This window comes from Pelodiscus sinensis, chromosome 1, assembly GCF_052426305.1.
Source record: "Pelodiscus sinensis isolate ZL-2025 chromosome 1, ASM5242630v1, whole genome shotgun sequence".
Taxonomy (NCBI): Eukaryota; Metazoa; Chordata; order Testudines; family Trionychidae; genus Pelodiscus; species Pelodiscus sinensis.
The window spans coordinates 202,787,109-202,811,289 of record NC_143052.1 but is presented as its reverse complement, the minus strand read 5'-3'; the positions used below and the strand labels follow the sequence as shown (position 1 = coordinate 202,811,289).

At 40.4% G+C, this 24,181-nt stretch overlaps 1 protein-coding gene across 1 annotated transcript in view; it reads right to left on the bottom strand.

Annotated features, from left to right (window-relative positions):
* CFAP47 (cilia and flagella associated protein 47) overlaps positions 1 to 24,181 on the bottom strand; it is a 651,639-nt gene that overhangs the window by 33,733 nt on the left and 593,725 nt on the right. The window contains exon 61 of the mRNA XM_075913261.2: positions 4,239 to 4,410. Within this exon, the coding sequence (XP_075769376.2) occupies positions 4,239 to 4,410 (172 nt within the window). The remainder of the gene's footprint in view (positions 1 to 4,238; positions 4,411 to 24,181) is intronic.

Sequence of the window (24,181 nt, the reverse complement as noted above, 5' to 3'; positions counted from 1 at the left end):
GACAAAGAGCATCTAGACTACATCCAGTTCTATCAACAAAGCAGCTTGCTTTGTCGACATGAGAATGTAGACGCAAAGGACAGTGTAGATGCAATAACGCCTTCTGTCTCTGTCGACAAAAGGCGTTATTCCTTGTAGAATGAGGTTTACCACCCTCAACAAAACTGCCGAGTTCTGGTAGAGTACTTGGTGGTAGTGTAGATGCAGGTATAGTTTTGTTGACACACCCCTGGAGTACAGAATCAAAATGTCATCCACTCACATTTTGCCCTTCTGCCCCTCCATCAGATGGAAGGGTTACGGGGCTAAATCTAACTGAGTGGCATTGCAAGTTGGCACACGGGATTGCAGGTTTGGCCTGGCTACCCTGCTTTTGTGGCAGGCACCAGGGTGCAACACCATTCATTACTCTAATTTGATCTGTGCTGTGTGAATATGGAAAAAGGTGATCAGAGCAAATGGAGGTGCTAGGTGTCTGGGATCAAGAGTCTCTACCTTAGTCCAGGAGCAGAATGTTGAGTTGGGGGAAGTGGGTGCTTGTAAGTGGCCAGGAAAGACTAGGGGCAGGAGAAAATGGCTGGGGGATGAGTTGTTGGTGGGCTTTGGGGTTAGCAGGGAATGTTGAGGACTACGGCAAGTGGAGGATGCTGAGTGGTAGGGTGAATTGAGGGGACTATAGGAGAAATACGGGATGTTCGTGAGTGCTGGGTTCAGGATTCTGAGGTGACGGAGGTATGTTTGGGGCTGTGGCCAGTGGGACCGAGTTGGTGGGACCTGCGGTGAGTGGGAGGTATGTCATGGCTGCTGGAATGTATGCGGAGATTTTAGAATAAGTGGGAGGAGAAGGTTGTTGGGATATAGATGGGATGGGTAGGTATGGGGGTGTGGCTCATATGGGATGGTGGTGCTTTGCTAAGCAGCTCTTGAAGAGAATTAATCTCTTTACTTTGTTAGAATGTTGTTTTTTTTCTATTAGTCTATTTCTGGTGTACTCTAGCTCCTAAGCAACATTTTGACAATTTAAGAACCATTGTCAATCTGGTCTGATCAACCAGTAAAATTGGGTTTATGGAGTTGTCCAAAAGTAGTTGGAATATGCCAGTATTTTTTCCTCATATGTGGAAGGCTCATACCCTATCCAAATAGAGATGTGTGTTAGCAGTATCTAGGAGATGTTTCAGATATTGGTTAGGGCTGGCTTTTTATCTAAGTCATGTACCATTTCTATAATACAGAAGCAGACACACAAAAAATCCTGGACTTCGATAGTTATGTAATATGGATTAAGTTGCCATACTACAGCAAAAAAAAAAAAAAAAAAAAAGGCATAAACAGACTTCATGAAATTGCAGAGCTGGAACTCTTGCAAACTAGACACTGTCAGACTGAGTCTGAATAGACACTGGGTAGTGGCTAGCTCACTACAAAAAGTAATTTTGCCTCTTTTGATATTCACATCTTCTCATCGACTGTTGGAAATAGGCCATATCCACCCTGATTTAATTGACCTGATTAGCACTGGTCCTCCACATAGTAATGTAACACTCCTATCTTTGCTTGTGTAGATAGATAGATAGATAGATAGATAGATAGATAGATAGATAGATAGCTTATGCCCAAATACATTTCAGAGGAGTAGTTCAGAGGAGTAGCTGTGTTAGTCTGTTCATTTAAAAACAACCAGCAGCACTATGGCACCTTAGAGAGTAATAATTTTATTAGGTTTTACACACAAAAGCTCATGACCAATACATTTGTTAGTCTCTAAATGCCATAGTCTTTAATGTGTCACAGGACGCATTGTTTATGCCAAAACAGACTAACATGGCTGTAACATGGACTAGATACCGTGATCTATGAAAAGTGCTGAGGATGTAGTTGTTTCAAAAGTGTTGGGGGTGGAAGTATTTTTTGGCTTGTTTTAAATTGGATGGCAGTACGAATACTTGATTTGGTGTCTGTGTCTCAGAGACCACATTTCATACATTTGTATACTCAAAGGCCACAAGGAAGGCTGCAAACTCATCTGGATTGGCTGGGAATCTCCCAGAAATAGAATCCATCTCCTAGTAGCTATTGAAACCAATCCTTTTAATAGGCCACTAAATGTTTCATCAGAAGTGTAACAAGGCAATATAGTAAGTGTGATACTTGACTTGGTTCCTGCAGCTCCTGCAGGCAACCAAGAACTATGGCCAATGGGAGTGCCTCTAAGAATGGGATTCATAAAACCAGCACACCAAGCAGGGAGACAGCTAAGCTAGGGTATGTCTACACTACCACCCTAGTTCGAACTAGGGTGGTTAATGTAGGCAACCGAAGTTGCAAATGAAGCCCAGGATTTAAATATCCCAGGCTTCATTTGCATCTTGCCGGGCGCCACCATTTTTAAAGCCCCGGTAGTTCGGACTCCGTGCCCGCGGCTACACGCGGCATGGAGTAGGTAGTTCGGATTAGGCTCTCTAATCCGAACTACCGGTACTCCTCGTGGAACAAAGTGTACCGGTAGTTTGGATTAGAGAGCTTAATCTGAACTACCTACTCCGTGCCGCGTGTAGCCGTGGGCACGGAGTACAAACTACCGGGGCTTTAAAAATGGTGGTGCCCGGCAAGATGCAAATGAAGCCCGGGATATTTAAATCCTGGGCTTCATTTGCAACTTCGGTTGCCTACATTAACCACCCTAGTTCGAACTAGGGTGGTAGTGTAGACATACCCCTAGTCAATAGCAGATGTTAAGAAGAGGGGTGTGTCCTTTTGCCATCCCTCTCTCAGGGTCTTAGAGGTCACTTTCTCCAGCCCAAACTTAAGCATCTATCTCCATTTAGTTTCCACAACCAGGAACCTTCTCCTTGGAATCAGGAACCTAAGCAGTTTCTTGCCAGAGTGACAATATTGCACACCTAACTCCACGCAAAATGGTCAACCAGTGAAGGGAAGAAGATCTTTTTTATCTGTAGTGCAGCAGTTAGAATATTTGCCCAGGAGATGGCAATCCCCAATTCAATTCCTCCATCTGCCTGATTTGGAGCTGCAATTTGAAGATGGGTTTCTCACCAGTTCTCAGGAAACCTAGGTTCAAAATCCCTTCTCTTCATCAGGCTGATCAGGAAATTGAACTTGAGTCTCCCACATCCAAGGTGAATTCCCTAACTAGTGGGCTAAAGGTGACAAGGGAGACCACCATCTCTCCTCCTCCCCTACGTTGTGTGTAACATTAGGCATGCTGTTGGATTGGGCCCAGAAACAAAGTAGGTTTTGATATCAAAGAACCACAATGAAAAAAAGCAAGGAAACACACCCTAAGGGTATGTCTAGACTACATGCCTCTGCCAACAGAGGCATGTAAAATAGGCTACCCGACATAGTCAGTGAAGCGGGGATTTAAATATCCCCGGCTTCATTAAAATAAAGATGCCTCGTGAAACGAGGTTTACAGGAGCGGTCGACAAAGGCTTCCCTTGTTGACCTATCCGCATCTTGACTTGCGCGCTGTGCCGATGATCAGCTGAGCTGGCACAGCACGGTGGACATTTTTATTTTAATGAAGATGGGGATATTTAAATCCTCGCTTCATTGTTTATGTCGGGTAGCCTATTTTACATGCTTCTGTCGGCAGAGGCATGTAATCTAGACATACCCTAGGGCTGCGTCTAGACTGGCATGATTTTGAGGAACTACTTTTAACAGAAAAGTTTTTCTGTTAAAAGTATTTCCGCAAAAGAGTGTCTAGATTGGCATGGATGCTTTTGCACAAAAAGTGCTTTTGCACAAAAGCATCCATGGCCAGTCTAGATGCGATTTTGCACAAGAAAGCCTCGATCACCATTTTAGCCATCGGGGCTTTTTTGCACAAAACAGTTCTTCCCTGTCTACACTGGCCATCTTGTGCAAGTATTCTTGCGCAAGAGGGCTTTTTCCTGAGCAGGAGCGTGAAAATATTTGCACAAGAAGCACTGATTTTGTACATTACAAAGTCAGTGCTCTTGCGCAAATTCAAGCAGCCAGTGTAGACAGCTGGCAAGTTTTTGCACAAAAGCGACTGCTTTTGCGCAAAATCTTGCCAGTCTAGACGCACCCTAGATGTTTATTGTTAGAGGAAAAACAGAGAGAGACAGAGCAAGGAGAGGGACATCTGGGCAGGATTTGAAAGACAAAAGTAATATATTGTACCCACTATTGCCAGTAAGTCTCATAGCAGATATAGATTCTTTAGTAGTTCAGGAACACAGACTTACCTCATTGGTTTGTTAGGTGCAAATACTATATTGAAGGTCAGTGTTATAATCCCAAACTCTGCATCCCGATCTTTTTGCACCAGATTTATAGCCACTGAAGACTCAAGCTGAGATTTAACTTTATTAGATTCATATTGAATTTCATACAGAAATTCATCTGTTGTAGAAAAACCTAAATGAAACAAGCACAGAAGATCAATTTGTGCATGTTCTAAATGCAAGCATTCATCTTTCTAACAGGATTATAATTGTAAAAATGTGTTTTAGTACTGAGTGTGACATATACCAATTAAAAAACAGGAAGGTATCTAAAAGTGGAGATATTTGCGTTCTCGTTAAGCAAGGAATTTTACTACTTTCCATTGGTGAGGTGGAGAGTCTCAGACAAAAAAAAAGGGGGGGGGCAAAAAAAGGGAAACCCACTCAGGAACAGCTTAATGTTCGTACTTCTGCTCTGATGATCTGCTTACCTCTCTTGCCTGTGAGAGTGGTATTTCTAATTTATGAGCCAATAGTAAGCTAAAAGAGCATCTTTTTTTGTTTGTTTTTTTGTTTGTCTGCTAATGTCACTAGAGTGCTATCAAAAAATCCCTCATTTGGAACATAATTGTCAATGCTGTCTGCCAACCTGAAAAAACAGTTGCTGTACTGAAAATAGAAAAGAAGTCAGTCAACCTGTCTTCTCTCAACCACTGTAGAATCTATTACAAGGCCACAAAGCAATGTTGTAAGATGAACTAGATGAACATCTTGAAGTACTACAATCCATAAAAATAGCAGCCTGTCCTTGTGCATATCTACTATGTAACCCTGGGCTCTATTGAGGAGAAAAATAATGAAATAATGAGTAATATGTTCCTGATCCACTTCAATTAAAAGTATTGAGGGCCATGTTTCTGGGCTGTCCTAGCCAAAAAAGGTGTGAATTATATTGGAAATGGATTTTTATTTGGCTTTCAGTTCCCATATGAGGAAGAGAGACGTGTGTAGGCAAGGAATTTACAAGCCATATAGTTCAAGGAAAAACTCAGGTGTAGGAGACAAAAGGCTACCTGGCCCCTTTGGGAATTCACCAATTTTGGATGTATAGCATTCGCCTCTGGGTTTTTTTTTTCTAAAAAATTGAGAAATAACAGAGAGAACTACACTGGGTGCATTACCCTCTCTATTAATAACAATATTGATCTTAATCTGTGTTCAGGGTTATATATTCCTTATCTCATTGCCATGATAGAGAGATGTGGCCATGGTGCACAGTTAGCAAATTGTGAGTTTAAATCTGCATATCAGTTTCTCTCTTCTGAGCCCAAGCATTTTAACTCGTATTTCCAGTTTGAAAGCTCCTACTGTTTGGATTGATGTTTGCTGATGGGCTGTTCCATCTGTTCTTTAGGTTTCAAGAATTTTAGCATGATATTAGGGTATGTCTACACTAGCCCCCTAGATCGATCTAGGGAGGCTAATGAGGGCAACCGAAATTGCAAATGAAGCACGGGATTTAAATATCCTGTGCTTCATTAGCATGTTCCTGGCCGGTCGTCATTTTTAGAAATTGACTAGCCTGAAGTAACTGCCTGCACCTACACGCGGCGGTGAAATGGGATTCTGAATTAAAGCCCTAAATCTAATTAGCTGGTAAACCTCATTGCAGGAGGAATTAATGCATCTACATACAAAACCTATTTCGAAATAGCGCGTCCACACTGAGTGAACCCTGAACCGAAGTTAAGGCTGGCCGGAATCAGCGCTGGCAGGGCATCAGGTTAGGACTTAGTGTGTGGGGCTGCTGCCTGAGGCTAACTGAGCTCCATGCTTAAAGGGACTCTACCCCCACCCCAGACAGACCATTCTCAGGGTTCCCCGCTTGCTTGTCTACCTTGATGAGGGACAGCAAAGTAGTCCTGTCTTGGAGTGCCCTGAGTGCCCTCACTCGGGACACCACAGCACTTGGCCACATGGAGCCAGAGCTGCCCCATGGCACGTCAGTACATATCGTAGGGTTGTTGCCATCAACCTGGCTGCACTTGCTGCAGGCTGCCATCTGGGGGGGTCCATCGGGGGGCTGTCAAGATCCAGGAAGTCCTGCAGGAGAGCGTCCACCCCGAGGAGCCCTCAGAGCCACCCCGGTCCTCCCCACCAGGGGCTTGTGCCCCATTCCGCCCTCATGTCCTTCCACTTACCCCTCCCTAGCCCCCCTTCCTGATGTCAAATAAAAGACACATATGTTCAAAAATAGAAACTGGGTTTATTGAACAAAACTGGGGGGGGGAGGGATGAACCTCTGGGGAGACTGGGAAAAGGAGGTGGGAGACGGGAAGAGAGAGGGTGGAAAAGGGGAGGGGGAAACCTGGGAGGAGGGAGCTGGAAAGGGGAAGAAAGGGGAGGGGAAGCTCAGGGTCCAGGGTTGGGGTCCAGTTCTCGCTGGACTAACTTAATTTTCATGCAAACCTGCTCCTGGGTTCGCAGGTTGCCTTTGGTGGCCAGGCTGGCAGCTATCCTGCCATAGACAGCCACATTCCTTCGTCTAGTGCGGAGATCATGGACGTTGGGGGCATCCCCCTCAAACCTGAATAGGGTCCATGATCTCCACACTGGACCAGGAAGGCACCAGCCTTCTCTAGCCCCTGTTAGGCTCCTGTGAGCTGGCAGACTGCTCCTGGGAGGCGGTGGAGGGCTGGCTGCCAGAGGCTTGCTGGCTCATGTTTTGGGGCCCCTGGGTCAGGGGCCCCGGTGGCCACTGATCGCTCTGGGCTGGCAGGCTTGGAGCTGGCACAGGCACTGTGGCCAGGGTGTACCTCTTTAATGGCTCTGGGGCTGGTAGAGAGGAGAGTAAATTTTCCTGGTTGTGCCCAGAGTGGTCACCAGGGCTCCCTGGGAAGGGCTGGAGGCTCCCTATTTCGAATTAAGTGTCTACACAGCACTTAATTCGAAATAGCTATTTCAAATTTGGTGTTACTCCTCGTAGAATGAGGTTTACCAAATTCGAGTTAAGTGCTCCACTATTTTGAATTAATTTCGAAATAGCAGTTTGCATGTATAGATGCTATTAAAGTTAATTCGAAATAACAGCTGTTATTTCGAATTAACTTTGCAATTTAGACATACCCTTGAAGACTCTTTTCAGGAAAGTTGGAAACAGGCAAATGTGCCCACATACTGAGCATTTTCAGAAGATGGCTGTGCACTTCGGGAGACCTACTGGCCACTGAAATGATAGAAGGTCCAACACAGAAGTTGACATATTTGAGAACTGAGTTAGTTCTAATGCAGCATTGATCACAGCTATTCAGGAAGAAACTGGATAATGTAGGGGTGTTGATATGGGCCACACAAAGTGTTGGAAAGACTACCTTCAGGCAGCTGAAGGTGCTTTTAGGGCACTTGAATTTTGCTTCAAGTTGGCTGCTCTGGGCAGAGCTTTCTGTGCCTAGTTTGAATCCTCCACCGTTGGGATCACACAGTCTCATCAGTTCATCATGATAGCCAGGAATACAAAAGATGATTTAGAAGTATGGGAGACATGCCTTGATCAGTGTCATAGGGCTTTGGTGTGCCAAACCATTTGACCTGTGGGTAGCTTCAGATACAATTTGATTTCTGCGGGGGAAATGATTTTGGAGTATATTTTCAAGGAAAATGGTGCGCACAGAGGGGCACAGATTCGACAGCATTTGGTATTACAAAGCATATTACTTTTTGTATTTGTTCCTATATATCTTGGTGTTTTTGACTAGTCTGTGAATTTCCTAATTTTTATTTCTCTCTTATACTTAAATTTAATTCTTTGAGTAGTGAGTTCTAAAATGCCTAACCTGACATGGCTGATGTAATTATCCCAAATGTAGTTTTTTAAATATATATTATATCTAGGTTTTTGGTTTCTACTGGTTTTACACATCTGCACATTACCTTGATATTGATGCCTATAAGAAAAAACATTCCCTCTGATATTTCCATCCATGTCCAGAACACTGTCCGGGAGTATCTTGAAATTAGATTCAATCTCTTGGAGGCTCGTACAGCCAAATGAGGAAGTTGGCTGCTAATAGTTTGGCAGCTCAGAGGGGGTAAGGCAGACTCCTCTCTGCCCTGGTCCTGCACTACTTCTGGAATGGCTGGCACATCCCTGCGGCTCTTGGAGAAGGTGGAGGAAGGGGTCTCCACATACTGCCCTAGCCAAGCAGCTCCCGTTGGGCAACAATAGGAAACCAGGGCCAATGGGAAGTGTGGGGGATACTGCCTGTGGATGGGGACGGCAGTATGCGGATACACCTGCTTCTCCTCCCCCTACTACCAGGAGTCATTGCTGGGCATAATGGTCACTTTCAGGAGTGGTGCAGAGCCAGGGTGGGGATGAGACTGCCATAACCCCACTACACCACTACTTGGGAGCCGTCTGAGGAAAGTGGTACCCATCTGGTGCCCCCATCTTGAATCCCTGCCCAGCTCTTGAATACCTACGCCAGCTTCTTGCATCCCAACCCAGTGCTCCAGCCCTGAGCCCCTCCTGCATCCAAACTCTTTTCCAGAACCCACACCTGAACTCCCTCTTGCATCCCAATTTTCTGCCCCAGACTCAGCCCAGAGTACCTCTCACAATCTGAATCCCTCAGCCAAAGATCAAAGCCTCTGTTGCCTGCACACAACCCCATAGTGAAAGTGAGTGACGTGGAGGAGGGAAAGGATATGGAGTGAGCAGGGCAGAGCAGAAAGTGGGGGCAAGGCTATTTGGGTTTAAGCTACTTCCTGGAATGCACTTAAATTTGATCGTGTGCATAAATAGTTGGAGACCACTGATCTACACACATGTCAAAACATGTAAATTCAAACATAAAACTTAAGAGGGGAGAGAAAGCATGACATCATTTGGAGCCTATCAGAGGTAAAATTGCAGTTGCTGAGCAGATGTTTCTTTTGGCAGTCAAATCACACAATGCTGCACAAAGAATGCCTGTTTTATAGTTCAGTGATAGAAATGTAGCTGTGTTAGTCTGATGTAGCTGAAACATAAAACAGGACTACGTAGCACTTTAAAGACTAACAAGATGGTTTATTAGGTGATGAGCTTTCGTGGGCCAGACCCACTTCCTCAGATCAAATAATTCAAACAGTTCAGATACTAGGGAGAAAATGCTGTGGCGGGTAAATTGAGAATTAAATTTTGCTTTCTGTTTTTGAAAACATTTGTATTTTTTCCTTTTCACATTTGTATATAATCATATGTCTTTTTATTCACAAGTGATAACTATTTATTTTTCTGCTCAGGGCTGTTTTATAACGCGTTCTATGTTCATATTATTTATTCTGTTAAAATATTTTAATATTTACAACACTTGAGGAAAGACAATGCATTTATATGTGCCAAATGAAAGTATTTGAAAACATCTTTATGCCAGTCCCTTAGCTAGTTGTGGATCTGCACTGCAAATCTAATTTATAGCTGTTCAAAACAGAAAAATGTAATTAGATTTTCATCAGAGCTGCAAACCCTAAAGACTACCATATTATCATATTATGGAAACCCTCTGTGAATATGTTAATATTTGTTTCTAGATAGTTCCGTGACACACATGCTGCTAAATGAAGTGGCAGCTGCTAGAGGCAAAAAAGGTTGTATATCATCACCAGAAAATTGTCCACGTTGTGTGACTAAATGAAATGATCGAAGTTCTTTGAGCTCTCACAGGTTCCAGTTTTGATTTAAATGGTAAAAGAATAGAGCATCAGAGAGAGAATTGCTTTGCCTTTTAAGTACTCCTGTATCAAATAGCATGAGGGCAATTCCAAAGCTTTTACCTATGAAAATTTTACACCTGGCATAGAAAGATCGTATTAACTATAATCATTTACAAATATTTTTTCTTTTTTAAACCACCATTTTTTATTTACCATCTAATACAACTAGTTCAAATTGTCACACAGCGTCACCAGCCTGATATTCAGCTGAAGTAATCCACACTTTTTTAAAAGGCAGTCTGGTGGACAGAGCCCTCGTTTCTTTTCTATCCCTACCATGGCTCCCGGTCTCATGTGTCACCTTGGAAAAGCTGCTTCACCTCTTTAGTCTCAGTTTCTTCCTCTAAAAAATGGAGGTATTACAAGTTACTTAGCTCTCTCAAGAGGAAAAATGTGGCTCTGCTACTTTTGTTTCTTCCTAGGTTCTGAGTAAGTAGCATGGGATTGGATGATACAGTTCTTTGAAGATTTAATAGGTCTGCCTCTTGGATTCAAGCAGAATGGCACTTGTGTTAGAGACAAACCCTGCAGAGTCACATTTCTATGTTTTGGGCAATGCAACTGAAATGATGAGTGGCTCTTGGAGTATGGCTTGTTCTATCTTTTGTGTCGGAGCCCACAGGACAACTTAGCGTACCTGGGAAACTCAGCACTTTCAAAAGCCACTTTTGAAATACAGATTTTCTATCTTCCCCTTCCTTCTTCCCTTTCCATTTCTCCTCTTCCCTGTGCATTTTTTTCTCATTTTTTCGCTCAGTTTTTCATATTATTTTTCTCCCTATAGTCTAACCCTTAGTTCATTCCTGGCTCTACCTCTTTTTCTATCCTTAACTGATCTTTAGGAAACTTTCAGCTCTCAGCCTCTTATTTAGAGTTCGCCTCACGTCCCCCCAATCCTCTCCTTAAGCCAGTTCCCTCATCTTCTCTAACCCTCTTGCCATATCCATCCCATGGTCTCTGCTCCCATCATTTCTTTTTCATCATACAATTTCATACAGTATTTTGAAATAGAAAACGTTAATAATAAGGTAATTGGATTTTCCTATGCAGTAAATATCTTTGTCTATGCCTATTAAATTTGTCTTTGTTAAGATTCATATGGACTAATAAATAACATTTGCAGTAACTATTAACAAGTTTTTATAATTACAAGTCTTTCTAAATATGTCCCACTTGTAATTCAAAAGCATTCTTTTTCTAATGTTCTAATTAGAAATATAATAGAATGGAGTGGTTTCTTTCCCTTTATTTTGTTATTTTTTACTTTATTAATAATTTTTTCTTTTATTTGACAAACATAAATTACTAGCAGAACAATTGCTATTGTCTTGAATGGACAAGGATTTCTAATGCTTTTGAATCTCGTGACAATTTAGAAGAAATATAATTGCTGTTGAAACATTATTTTAATTAGAGTTTACTATTAATCTTAATTGATTTTGTTCTATGTGGCTTTTGAAATCTTTGTTTATTAAAAGAAATGTTCTTTCTTATGTTGGGTTTATTAGCACTGCTGAACCATGTAATTATTTGTGATGTTTATAAGTTATACTTTCTGAAACGGATCATAAAACCTGGATTCGGAAGAGATGGAAGTTATGTAATGCAGTCATTGTTCTGCTTACCAGCTTGAGTTTTTTTCTGATTAGAATGTCATTTTAGAAAGGATAAAGATGAATTCTCTTGAATCTGTGAGAAGCTACTTCAGATATTAATATTTCAGACACAAACCTGGGATCTGAATAATGAGTTTTGAATAGGAGTGACTTCTTAAACCTTACAAGCTTTGTAAGAATATCTGCTTGAATGTGTACTTTTGTAACTGTTAAATGTTTCAATATTAGACACTCTCTTGAACTAACTGAAATGATTAAAAGGCCAGATCTGTCCCAAGATATCTGAACCTATATATTTTATTTAATGTATAACAGCTGTAGATCAATACAGGTAAAGGAACTCTCCTCTATATTTAGAGTTCTGAGAGTACAGTCTCTCTATGGAGCAACACTCTTAAGAGTACATATTGTCATCAGACATTAAGAAGTCTCTGTCAAAAATGTAATTGTTGGGCTTGCATGCACAAGCTCTTGGAAATCCATAGATTCAGTGAGAGGTAATGTAATAATGCTGCTCCAATGATCTCCTTTCCATCAACACAGAATGCCTTTGGAAGACTCAGACAAAACAGGAGAGGAGGCATGAGAGGCAATGTACTCAAAGAACCTTCCATTCCTTTTGGAATTATTTTAGTAGAGTGACCCACATTGTACAGGTTCCAGGAAAAAGGCTGAGGGGTACTTCATAAATTAGAAATTTGCTTTCCTACAATAATCATCTGATTTCTCTCATAAGATAAGAGATGACTGTTGGTTACAAGTGTGACTGGAACTCCATGAAGCAGTTTTATAGATTTTGGAGTTAGACACATTCCTCCAGTATGCTGCAGATGTTACCTTAGCCCTAATTTATGGAGTCCAAGGGCCAGATCATCTGGCCATTATATTACAGGGGTTTCATTTATTTAGATTATATCTTAGAAAAGACCAATTTCCCTTTGTACTAGCTCCCAGATACCTCAAAGAACCCTAGACCCTTGCAAAAGCATATCTTTTCTAGTAATAACTCAGTAATCCTCTTACCCAGTTCAGCATTCTTAAAAAGTTTGTGGAGTTTCTGGAGCAAAAGCATGGGAGACTGTTGTGCTAGTTGTGATGTAATTGAGAAACCATCAAAGAGAGACATTTCGAGTGTGAATTTGAATCACAGAATACTAGGATTGGAAGGGACCTCGAGAGGTCATCGAGTCCAGTCCCCTGCCCTCATGGTAGGACCAAATACTGTCTAGACCATCCCTGATAGACATTTATCTAACCTACTCTTAAATATCTCCAGAGATGAGGATTTCACAACCTCTCTGGGCAAGGTGTGAGACCCAGCTCATTTCAAAGACCTGAATCTTATTCAGTCACATGAAGATCCAAAGGAATTCAATGTTAACTTCTAGTTGTAAAGGAAGCATTCCACTAAAGGCAGCTCAGGACAATCCCTGTCCCAGGGTAAAACTTTTAAAATGTGTCTGGATCAGATTTTCAAAGATATTTAATCACTTAAAGATAAGTGCCTAGTAAGATTTTTAAAGACACCTAGGCACCTAACTCTCATGATTGCAAATTTTAGTATTCCTATATCTGGCCCTAAATAGTTCAGTTCCATTTCCAAAAACATATAGGAATGTAAGACCCATTGAAAGTCAACCTCTTTACCATGGAAAGGACCAATGATGGTTTATCCATAAAAGAGAGGAAAACAGTCTGCTGATGCAGCACTTCCTCAACTTTAAAAAAACAACACCACACCAGTGACTGAGGCAACTGTGGGTTCCAAGATTCCATTGTTTATAGAAAGAAAAACCTTCCCATTTTTCAGAGTTTGTGAAGAGTTTTTCTTTGAGCGCTCATACTACAATATTAAGTGTCCATCATATGGCCTTAAATTAAAACATTCTTATTCCCTGGAGACCTGGTGATTAAATTTACATATTCAACTGGCAAGTCAGTAAAAGGAAAGCTGAGTTTCCTTGATATAATCTGAATGTGAATTCCTGTGGAAATATGCAAAGGCAAATTGTGGCATCATATATGTCCTTTACACTTGGAAGAGAAACCCATTATCCTGCCTCAGAATCCCCAATTACTTTTCCGTTAAAAGTATTTCCGCAAAATCATGCCAGTCTAGACATGTGTGTGGAATTGGATCACTTGCTAGTAAAAATCAACACAGCCTTACATGTACAGTATTACTTCATTTCATTAATATTCGTTTGAAAGAAAATGCCAAGGAAGGTTGGGTTAATCCTTAATAATATACCATTAGACATTCATGTTATTTCATTATTTCACTTCCCTTACAAGAGCAGAAATTATATAGCACAATATTCTGGATTGTATTTGTTATAGAAGTAGGATACTACAGCACGGGCTACAGCTTTACTGATATATACTTTACTTTGTAAAGTAGCTCTATATCTAGGTAACGTAGTTTTAAACAATAACGGACATACTGCAGACTTACAAAAAAATAAATAGGCCCTGGAAAGCTGCTGTTCAAAACAATATTTTTTCTGATGGTATTCAGATTTTTCTTAAACTGGGATATAAGCTCTCCCCTCATTTTGCTTTATAAGAACAGACTTTTCTCATAACACCTGCAGCCTCCCTCAGTTTCAGGCAGGTAGGGGAATACTGGCAGTTGCTTGTTGTATGAAAAGAGAGTCAATTTAAATTGCACTGAACTGAAATTCTTGCTCAACAAGCGACCTACATTTTTTTAATGAGTAACAATGCACTGATGTTTTAAAATATTCCTATATCCATTGCTGTGAATTCCTTGCACCTTTTGGGATTCAAACAACAATTACATATAAGACCAAAGTTTTTTAACGAACATTTTTTTTAAAAACCAACCACATTGCTTGAGTGAGATAACATTGTAAAGTGTCTCAAACTTCCCCTGTTTCCATCAGCTGTGTGAAGGGATGCTGTGATGTGCAGGGACAATTTTAGGAGCCATAATTCAAAATTCCAATATAAATTAATTTCATGCTCATTTTAAAAGATGACTAATTTTGAAGTTTTTAAAGCATTTTATTGCTTAATTTAAAAAGCCATTTTAGATAGGTGTATAACCTGTGTTAAAGAATTGGGAATCCATTTCCCCTGCAACACACACAGTCTAAATTAGTCAGAATCTGATAATCTCTAAGTACACTGGAAACTGCACCTGTTTTGTCTGAGCATTTGGGGAAGGGTGAGGTGATGGAGAGAGAGAGACCCTTGAGTGGAAACATGTGGGTTGGGATGTTTTGATTTATAATTTGTTTGCTGACCAGCAGCTGCATTGGGAAGAGAGAGTGAAGCAAAATTTGCTGCTATTTAAGTTTTGCTTGATAACTGTATTTTGTAAGTTAACAGCAGGAATGCCTAGAGCTCAGGTTAAATGTTTTATTTTATGTTGCTGTATTTAAATCTAAGTAAATAATCAACACAACAATCTTAACAATGGACAGAGAGGTTGTGAGCCATAGTTTCCCTGGACTCCCAATCCTTATTTGTGCACAATTTTGGAGACACTTTGTTTCAGGAATATTAGTTGCACATATTTAGATGGTAGAATGCACATGTGTGAAAGAAAAAGTGTACATGTATAAAACTCATCATTTGCATATACATTTGATTGTGGTGCACAAGTATGAAACTTAACATACATAAACACCGGTTAAAAATAAGTACAAGGGTTTATGCATACAGATTTGCATGAGCAGAAATGGATATTCATGTCTTGAAAATATGGTCCTGTACAATTAAAACAACCTATCAGCTATCTTTGAAAATTCCAAAAACATATTGGTTACAGAATTAAAGATAAAAAGAGACTACAATAAGACATACAAAATTTTCAATGGCCAAACAGATGGGTTTTCTACAACTAAAGGACGCGTCCTTTTTTGCCTGGCTCTTTGGGGGCAAGTCTCTCTCACCTTATTCAAAGTCCCACAGTCTTGAATGAGACAACTCACATAATTAAAAGGATTTTTGTCCTAAAATTTGTCTCTGAAACCCAGATTAACTAGATATGTACTCATCTTTATTTTGAAAATGTACTTTCAAATCACACTGTAGTCCTCCATGAATAAAATGTACATATAGCTTTTAATGTAGTTTTTTTCGATGGAATAAATAATCTTGCATTTTTGTTAATGGGACATTAAAAGAACCTTATAGCTGCAACATCAAGCACTCAAAATACTAGGAAATAGCAGGATTAAGCCTGTATAACCTTAATATATATGCACAAGGAGACTGAATTATTGTACATTCTTTAATTACAGCATCAGATAATATATTTGCCAATCTTAACAAATCTCTATTAAGAATAGATGTAATGGCATTTTTCAGACACTTATAACTTGGCCAGATTTGGGTAAATTTTCATGGGGTTGATAAAGATTCTGTCACAGACACTAGGACAAGTCCCCTATCAAATTTAAGTTTTTGCACTAAAGAAGCTAGGGTGAATAGTTGAAAAATATTTTAAAACGTGCAAGACATTTTTCCTAATCTTAACCTTTGAAATGGTTTGAACCATTTTAGCCTAAACTTTATCTGAGTTTGAATGTTGTTTTAAACAATCAGCATGGAAAATTCCAGCCCAAACAGTTATTTTCCAAAGTTATTAGCAGCCAAAACCAGAGTCTTACTATGAAAAGTACCAGGAACCCTTGACTTTGGCAGTGCTACCATCTCTGGGGCTAATGAAGAATTGAGGGTTGCAGAGTTAAGGAACTAAAAGTCAAGCAATGCAAAAAGTAAGATTACTTGAGAAAGCTTAATTTAAGTAATAAAATATGCTGGACTGGTCTGATATAACATGGCTGTTCATCTTACCAACAGCGAATAGCAGCAACTACTTCAGAAAGAGGTCACAACACTGGTATTTTAGGCAGTTACAGATGTAATTCTAAATTAGATTCTCTGTACTTCAGAGACCGTAAGCTGCCCAAGCGCACACACTTTTCCATACATATTTATGGTATAATTCCTCCATACATGAACATGAGTGGGAAAATGGTGTGATTCTGGGTCAGAAAGTAGTAAGCAATGATTGATGTGGAATCTTAGTTTACTTACAGGAAAAATGTCTTGCACGTTTTAAAATATTTTTCAACTATTCACCCTAGCTTCTTTGGTGTAAAAACTTAAATTTGTATTTACTATTTTTTTGCCAAGATTCTGATATGCCTTTCCAACGTGTAACAGGGTCACAGAGGTACACAGAGAACGTTTCTAAAAACACACACGTATCCATAGAAGAAAAAAAAGTTGCTTATCTCCTAACTGTTGTTCTTCAAGAGGCATTGCATATTCACATTACAATGTATGCATGTGACAGTTTCATGCACCAGTGATACCCACAGAGGCAGTCTGATCCACACCCTTGTTCTTCATTCTCAGGAGCTGCAGCTGTGGTGAGGAGTGGGGAGGGGTTGAGAGGCTGGGGTCAGGGCAGTTCTGGGGGCTCGGGAGGCCCAGGGGGGCAGAGAGGCCAGGGCTATGGAGCCCTGGCCCTCCCCAATGGCCGGGGGGGGGGGAGAGAGCTGACCCTGCCTATACCCAGAGACGGAGGTGGGCAAATGTAGTGAGCAAGGGGCATAACCCACTAGTTCTATTAATTGTTTCTTCTCTGCCCTGTGATCCATTGGTGAGAGACCCAGGGTGTTAACTTTCCTTACAATGGCTCAATTGGACATGTTGCAAGACTACTTAAATACCATGGTGATGGACACATTCAGAGATAGAAGGTGAAATCCTGGCCCCACTGATGTTAGTGGTAAAACTCCCATTGACTTCATCAGGCCCAGGCTTTCACTCAAAGAGTGCAGTGTACACAGGTTGTATTCTTCCACTGTATGCTCTGCTGTCATGTAACAGTTTGGTTCTGGAAGTTTTGCCAGTCAGAGTGAAGGAATCGTCCAATATGCATTACAGATGCTGGAGAACTACAACCAAAATGATGGAGGTATAATTTTAGGACCAAATTTTCAAAGCATTTCTTTAGTGCCACATATGTTTTTGAAACAGAAACATAGACTATTTACAATTACACAGAAAACACCTTCAGCCTTAAAAATGCAGTTTTACTCTAAAATGTGATTTGAAAATGGTATTATGTGATTCCAGATTAGTCTTTCATATCTTCTTACTTTACAAGTAAATGCGCGTCAGATTTATAAACTCACTTTTTAGCATCTGAAAATCAGCCTGTTTTCTTCCTAGCTTACATATCACCATGTGACAGGAACTCACCAACACTTCTATTGATGATGTGAGAATCAGAAAATAATCTAATTTAGTTGCCTATAATTGTATTGGCATAGGTTGAAAATAAGTACAATTACTCTGAATATATACTGGAAATCGATCTTTCAAGTAAGGTGAGCCATTTTTACATAAATATCTTTTCAGAGCTGAGTTGAACTTTAAGGGCCGTGATGAAAAGTAACAGAGAGGTAACTGTGGGTATGTCTACACTACTCTCCTAGTTTGAACTAGGAGGGTAATGTAGGCATACTGCACTTGCAAACGAAGCCCGGGATTTGAATTTCCCGGGCTTCATTTGCATAAGCGGGGAGCCGCCATTTTTAAAACCCCACTGGTTCGAACCCCGTGCAGCGCGGCTACACGGGGCTCGAACTAGGTAGTTCGAACTAGGATTCCTATTCAAATCCCGGGCTTCATTTGCAAGTGCAGTATGCCTACATTACCACACTAGTTCGAACTAGCGGGGTAGTGTAGACATACCCTGTGTTAGTCTGATTGAGATAAAACAAAAAAAGCAGTCATATAGTACTTTAAAGACTAACAAGTCTAATAAACCATCTTGTTAGTCTTTAAATGCTACATGACTGCTTTTTTTGTTTTAAGGGGTGTGTTATTTTGGTTTGTTTGTTTGTTTGTGATGCATTCTTTATTTGGGTATTGCCAGTAATTGGAAAATAATTCACTAAGCTAAATTGATAACTGACAAGTATATGGGGGGAGTGATAGAGGGAAGGGTAGAAACTGATAAAAGCCTAATTAATCTTTTAAGTGTGTAGTTATTTTTTGTGGGAAAACAATTATACCTTAAGAATTAAAAAAAGGTAATATACTTCTGCTATTTTTGCGACAATAAGGTCCTTAATACAATTATTTGGCTTAATAGAATGTTGCTATATACAACTGTGGCAATGTTCTAGCTGTGCCCTGTGGGTCCTGCACTTCTAGGTGATTATTGTATGCCTCAGGGGCTTGCTGTGACCCTCCACACTGCCTCTTACCTTTTCTAGAGGAAAGGGTTACAGCTTACTGAGCCATCCTCATCATTGGCAAAGTAGAAGGATTGAGGTGAACCCTCTCAGTAAGCCCTGTCTCCCTTTCCAGAAGCAGACTTTTTAGTGGTGTGAGGAGGGTTGGAGTGGACCCAAGCCCACCCATTCCTCCGGGTTCCAGCCCAGAAACCCTAAGTAGCAGCAACTGATAGGCTTTTGCCTCTAGCCCTAATACAGAAGCCTTTTGCCTGGACCACTTCCCCAAATGCTCCCCTAGTACCTTCTCCCTGGTACCCAAGCAAATCTTTTCTGCTTCAGCACAAAAACTCTTTCCTATTTGCAGTCCTCAACTCTCCAGCAATGCACTTCCTCTTCTCAGTCCTTCACTCTTCTCATTCCCCCTCCCTTAGCTGAGGGGACACCTTTTAGAGTAACACACCATATATTAATGGGCTGTAAGTGCCTGATTAGCCTGCTGCAGGCAAGCTCTTAACCAATCTCAGGTGCCTGACTGCCTTGATTGCATGGCTACAGTCTCTGGCAGTTTATTCAGGAAACAGAAAAGCATTCACCCACCTCCTGATATGTTTGCCCTTCACCAAACTATTGTAGCCAGCTGCCCTGCGTCTGTTACATAACATATTGACAATCCACAGGGTTGGTTTTCTTTTTTTTCAATCTATCTTAAGTAAGAGAAATGCTGCAGTGAGTAATTTCATCTAATGCCTTATGGTGATTCTATTAAACTGTTATACCCAGCTGCTTATCTGAAACAATTTTAATTATTAACTACATGTGCAAAGCTTCAAATCAGCTTATATTTGCACAGTGCAAATTTGTTTGCATTTTTCATAAAACACATTGGTCTTAATGTATATTTTTTCATTTTTTGCCAACTTTACTCATTGGAATTGCGGAACTGGGATAAATTAATTAGGCGTAAGCAACATTCATTTAAACTAATTGCAAAACAAGCTGAACAATGCCGATTCAAAAGTTTAAATTGGCTGTTTCTAGGAGCACATTTTTCTAGGAAGGAATGGAGGGGGGGAGGCATAGAATTAAACTTGGAAATGAAAGTAGGGAGTATAGATCAATGAATCTGTCCTCAAGCACAGCTGTAGAAGAGATGACAGGGTGCACTGACCTGAAGATACGATAGACATTAGGAAAATGTACTTAACTTCAAGAGCAATTGGAGTGTGTAATAAACTGTCAGGGGAGGTGGTTTAGGCACTATCAGCGGATATTCAAGAACCAGATATGATAAAAGAAAGGATACTAGGAATAGTTTTGCAAAATGAAATGCAAAGGGAGTTTGTTCCTGTTGGTTCTAAATATACATTTATGTTTCTTACTAGTTTCAGTGTGAGGTTTCTCCCTAGAGTTGCCAACTCTCCCAGACTGGACAGATCAGATGCCATTGTTGCAAATGGTGTCCAGTCAGGAGAGTTGGCAAACCCATCTCTCCCCCAAAAGCTGGGAATATCTCTGAAAAAATAAGAATTTTTGCAGGGAAGGAGAGAGGCTGAGGCTGAGGTCGAGTCTCTTGCTACTTCCACTGGGATGAAAAAACTCATTCTCCTGAGCTAAAGAAACTGAAGGAAACTCCAGCAGGGTGGACTTAGCATTTTCCCAAACCCTTTTTGGCAATGGTATTAATCATTGGGTAGTCTACACTACTGCATTAATACTACATACTACATTAATATGGGTAGTCTACACTACCGCATGTGGAGGCAGGAAAAGGGAATAAGGGAATTTGTGTGCAGCCATCTTGGTCTTGTTAACAAGAGAGCAAGAGTCAGGCTAAGTCTGTGGCCTGACAACGCGAGATCTGTAATTAGACGCTGCCTTTGCCTCTCGCCTCCATACGGAGATAAGGATAGAATGCTGACTCTGGCAGGAACCTTGAGATAAGGAGCATCTGGGTGGAACTAAATAACTGTTAGCCATTGGTGTTTGTAATGGGAAGGAGACTAATTGTTATTGTTATTATATCTAATAGACAGTATATAAACTGCTTCATAATTGCTTGTATTCGAAGATCTGCCTCGGAGGGGGGGGCTTCCCCCCTGTCCGAACCAGTTTTTCCCTTGCTGCAGCTCGTAATAAAACTGCCTCTGGCTACTTGTTGCTTACAAACTCAGAGTGAGGACAATGTTTACTTCCACACGCACTACTTCAGGGTACCTATCGTATCCCAAAATACCTATTCCGTGTCTTTTGAGCATGCCTGTTATTTCAAAATATAATGGGCTCGCTATTCCGACATCCCTGTAGTCCTCATTCCACGAGTTGTAAGGGACATTTAGGAATAGTGATTTATTTTCAAATAAGTGCTGTGTAGATTTTAAATTTTAAACATTTAAATTTTCAATTTAAAATAAGCTATTTCAAAATGCATACAGATAGTCCCTGAGTTACGAACGAGTTACGTACCAAGCACTTGATCGTAACTCGATGTGTTTGTAAGTCAGACCTCATTAATTTAAATGGGACCGCGCTGTTCGTAAGTGTGAAATGCCGTTCCTAAGTCGGGGCCACATTTAATGGGAGGTTGGTCGTAAGTGCGTCTGGTCATACGTCGATGCGTTTGTAAGTCGGAGACTACCTGTATCTTATTTCAAGCTACAGATGCAATGTAGACACACTCTATGAGAACACCCAATCCCCCAAGTAAAAGAAAATATGTACTTGTTCTTATTTATCCATTAGTGTTTAGAGTCAACAAAGTATTGTGATATGATCTTATTTTACAAATGCCTTGAAGATTTCCTGTGTATTTCTCTAGCAAGTTTATTACTGTACTTGACCCTTTTGTAATATTCTTGTCTATTTTCCCTACCTGACACTCATTAGTTTATCATTACAAGTACCATCTGCATCCTTTATTAAAAAGATTTGAACACCACATTGGAAGGTTATTCAGAAACAGTTCCTGGCTTCAGAGGAAAATAGTATGTTTGTGTTCATTACTCGGCTACTTTGTATTTTGGTTTCTAAAACGTAAATGAAGGAAGGACTGATATAATTTCTGACTGTGTATTGGAGTTGACTTCTTACGCTTATGTGAAGATGAATCAATCACTTCAGATGAAATTGCATGAGTAATTGGTTTCATGAAAATTCTAAAATATATTCACTTGAGTAATAATAATTCTGATTTGTATAATTGTGACTGATTTTTAAGAATCACAAAAATCGGATTCTTCATAAGAGTAGGGAAACAGCAGAAACAGTGATGTGTAAAATCATACAGAATCATGCTTGTTATTTACACTCCCCATCCCCCCAAAATTCACCAGTTTCCTCAAAAGATTTGCTATTGCTTTGAAGAAGAAAAGTTTCTTTTTCAAGTAGCACCTGTGGTTTTGCTTTAGGCACCCAAGATACAGAATGTCCAGTGCAGGTTCAGTCCATCAAAACTGATTATCTTGGTCACACCTAAAGCCGGGTTCGAACTGCATTTAAAAATGGCGGCGCCCGGCTTCATGCAAATGAAGCCCGGGAAATTCAAATCCCGGGCTTCATTTGCAAGTACGGTATGCCTACAATACCCTCCTAGTTCGAATTAGGAGGGTAGTGTAGACATACCCTTAGAGCAGTGGTCTCTAACCTTTTTACACCCAAGATCACTTTTTAAGTCTCAGAACAGGTGAAGACCTGGACCTGGACATAGGTGGTCTTGCCTAGTAGCAAGAGCATGTATCAGGTCTAGTGGGTATAGCTGGCATCCAGCTTGGAGAACTAAGTTTAGGGTCAGCACCAGAGTCAACTGCCAATTACCAGAGCTAAGAGTCAAGAGTTGTAGCCAGGGTGAGATACCAAATGTCAGAGCCAAGGGTCAAGCGAGAATGAGAAGTTGGAATCAGGGTTCACAGCCCCAGCTGGTAACTGATAGTTGGAGGTCAGGCACAGAGCAGGAGCAAAGGGGGAATTGGGAGCAAAGGTAAGGTTGAGGAAGAAGACAGGAGTGAAGCAGTAATCAAGAACAGAGATGGGTGCATGATACAAAAGGCAGGAAGCAGGCACAAGCAAAGTCCAATGTAGCAGTAAGCAGGAGTCACCTAGTTGCCTGGAAAACTTCTTATGCCTCCCTCTGGCTTAAATAGCATGGTTGGAACCATTGTTAGAGCTGGGGGATACTCCAATTAGAGTTCCCATGGAGGATGTCTAGACTGAATCTATAGTTTTACGAGCTCCTTGAACTACCAGGTTTCCACTGACATTGGTTAGAAACCATGATGTTATGGCTATCCGAGAACTCATAAGTTTGGGTTCAAAACCTGGGACATCACAGTTACCAGCCTTGAGTCTTATTTATTTCACATAATCCAAATAGCCATGCCTGACAATTCCAGGAGTATGGAAAGCATTTAATCCGCAAAACTTCTAATTTGGGGAATATGAACAATTAGGCTTAAATGCTGTTTTCATGTTACTCATGAAGACAGTTATGAATTACACAAGGAAAAATGAAAGGGCATGCCAAATTACAATCAATATTTCTGATTTCTTCCCAGATCCTTACATTATTGAAAATTGAAATGTCATTGTCAGTATTTGGGTGCAAATGACCACACCAAGCATACTGCTTTGCTTCAAAGTTCCCATGTCTGGTATTCTGCAAACCATGACTTCCTAAATTGGAGAAAGATTACCTAAAATGATACACATAGCAAACTTTAGATGATCTTCTCATAGGGTATGATATTTAGCCTTAATAACAGGTCTTCTAAGTATAAGACATTATGGAAAATCTATAACCTTTACTAGTTAGGCTGCTGACATCTCCTAAGATCACTGACATCACAGGTGTCAGTGTAACTGTTGCAATGAATGTATCTTAACATTCATTGCATAGGCAAAATACATTGAAAAAAGTAGCTGCTGGGCATATATCGCCTCTGCTTTTCAGAATTGAGCTATTCTGATGATGTTACTTCTTAAAATAATACAGCATATTACATAATAATCCCGGCAAAGTGCTAAGAGCCAGGTTTTTAAAGGTACCTACATTTATTTTAAAATGTGGTACTATGGACCTTTACAGTAGTGGTTCCCTAAAATAGCTAAACTTTATTTACAGTGGATTTTTAAAAAACTGCAAACACTAACCATCTGCATTTTAGCTGACAATATATTACAAAGGGCTTATCCAACAGAAATACTACACTTAGTACTGCACATATTAACCTTTTAGCTGTAGGATCATTATGGGATTGAATCTGTAGGACTTTGGAACACTTTATAATGTCATTATAATTGTATAGTGTTAAGATTATCCCCTTCTTTTGGATTTACAATAATTTTCTATTTAAATCAAAATCGTGATGAA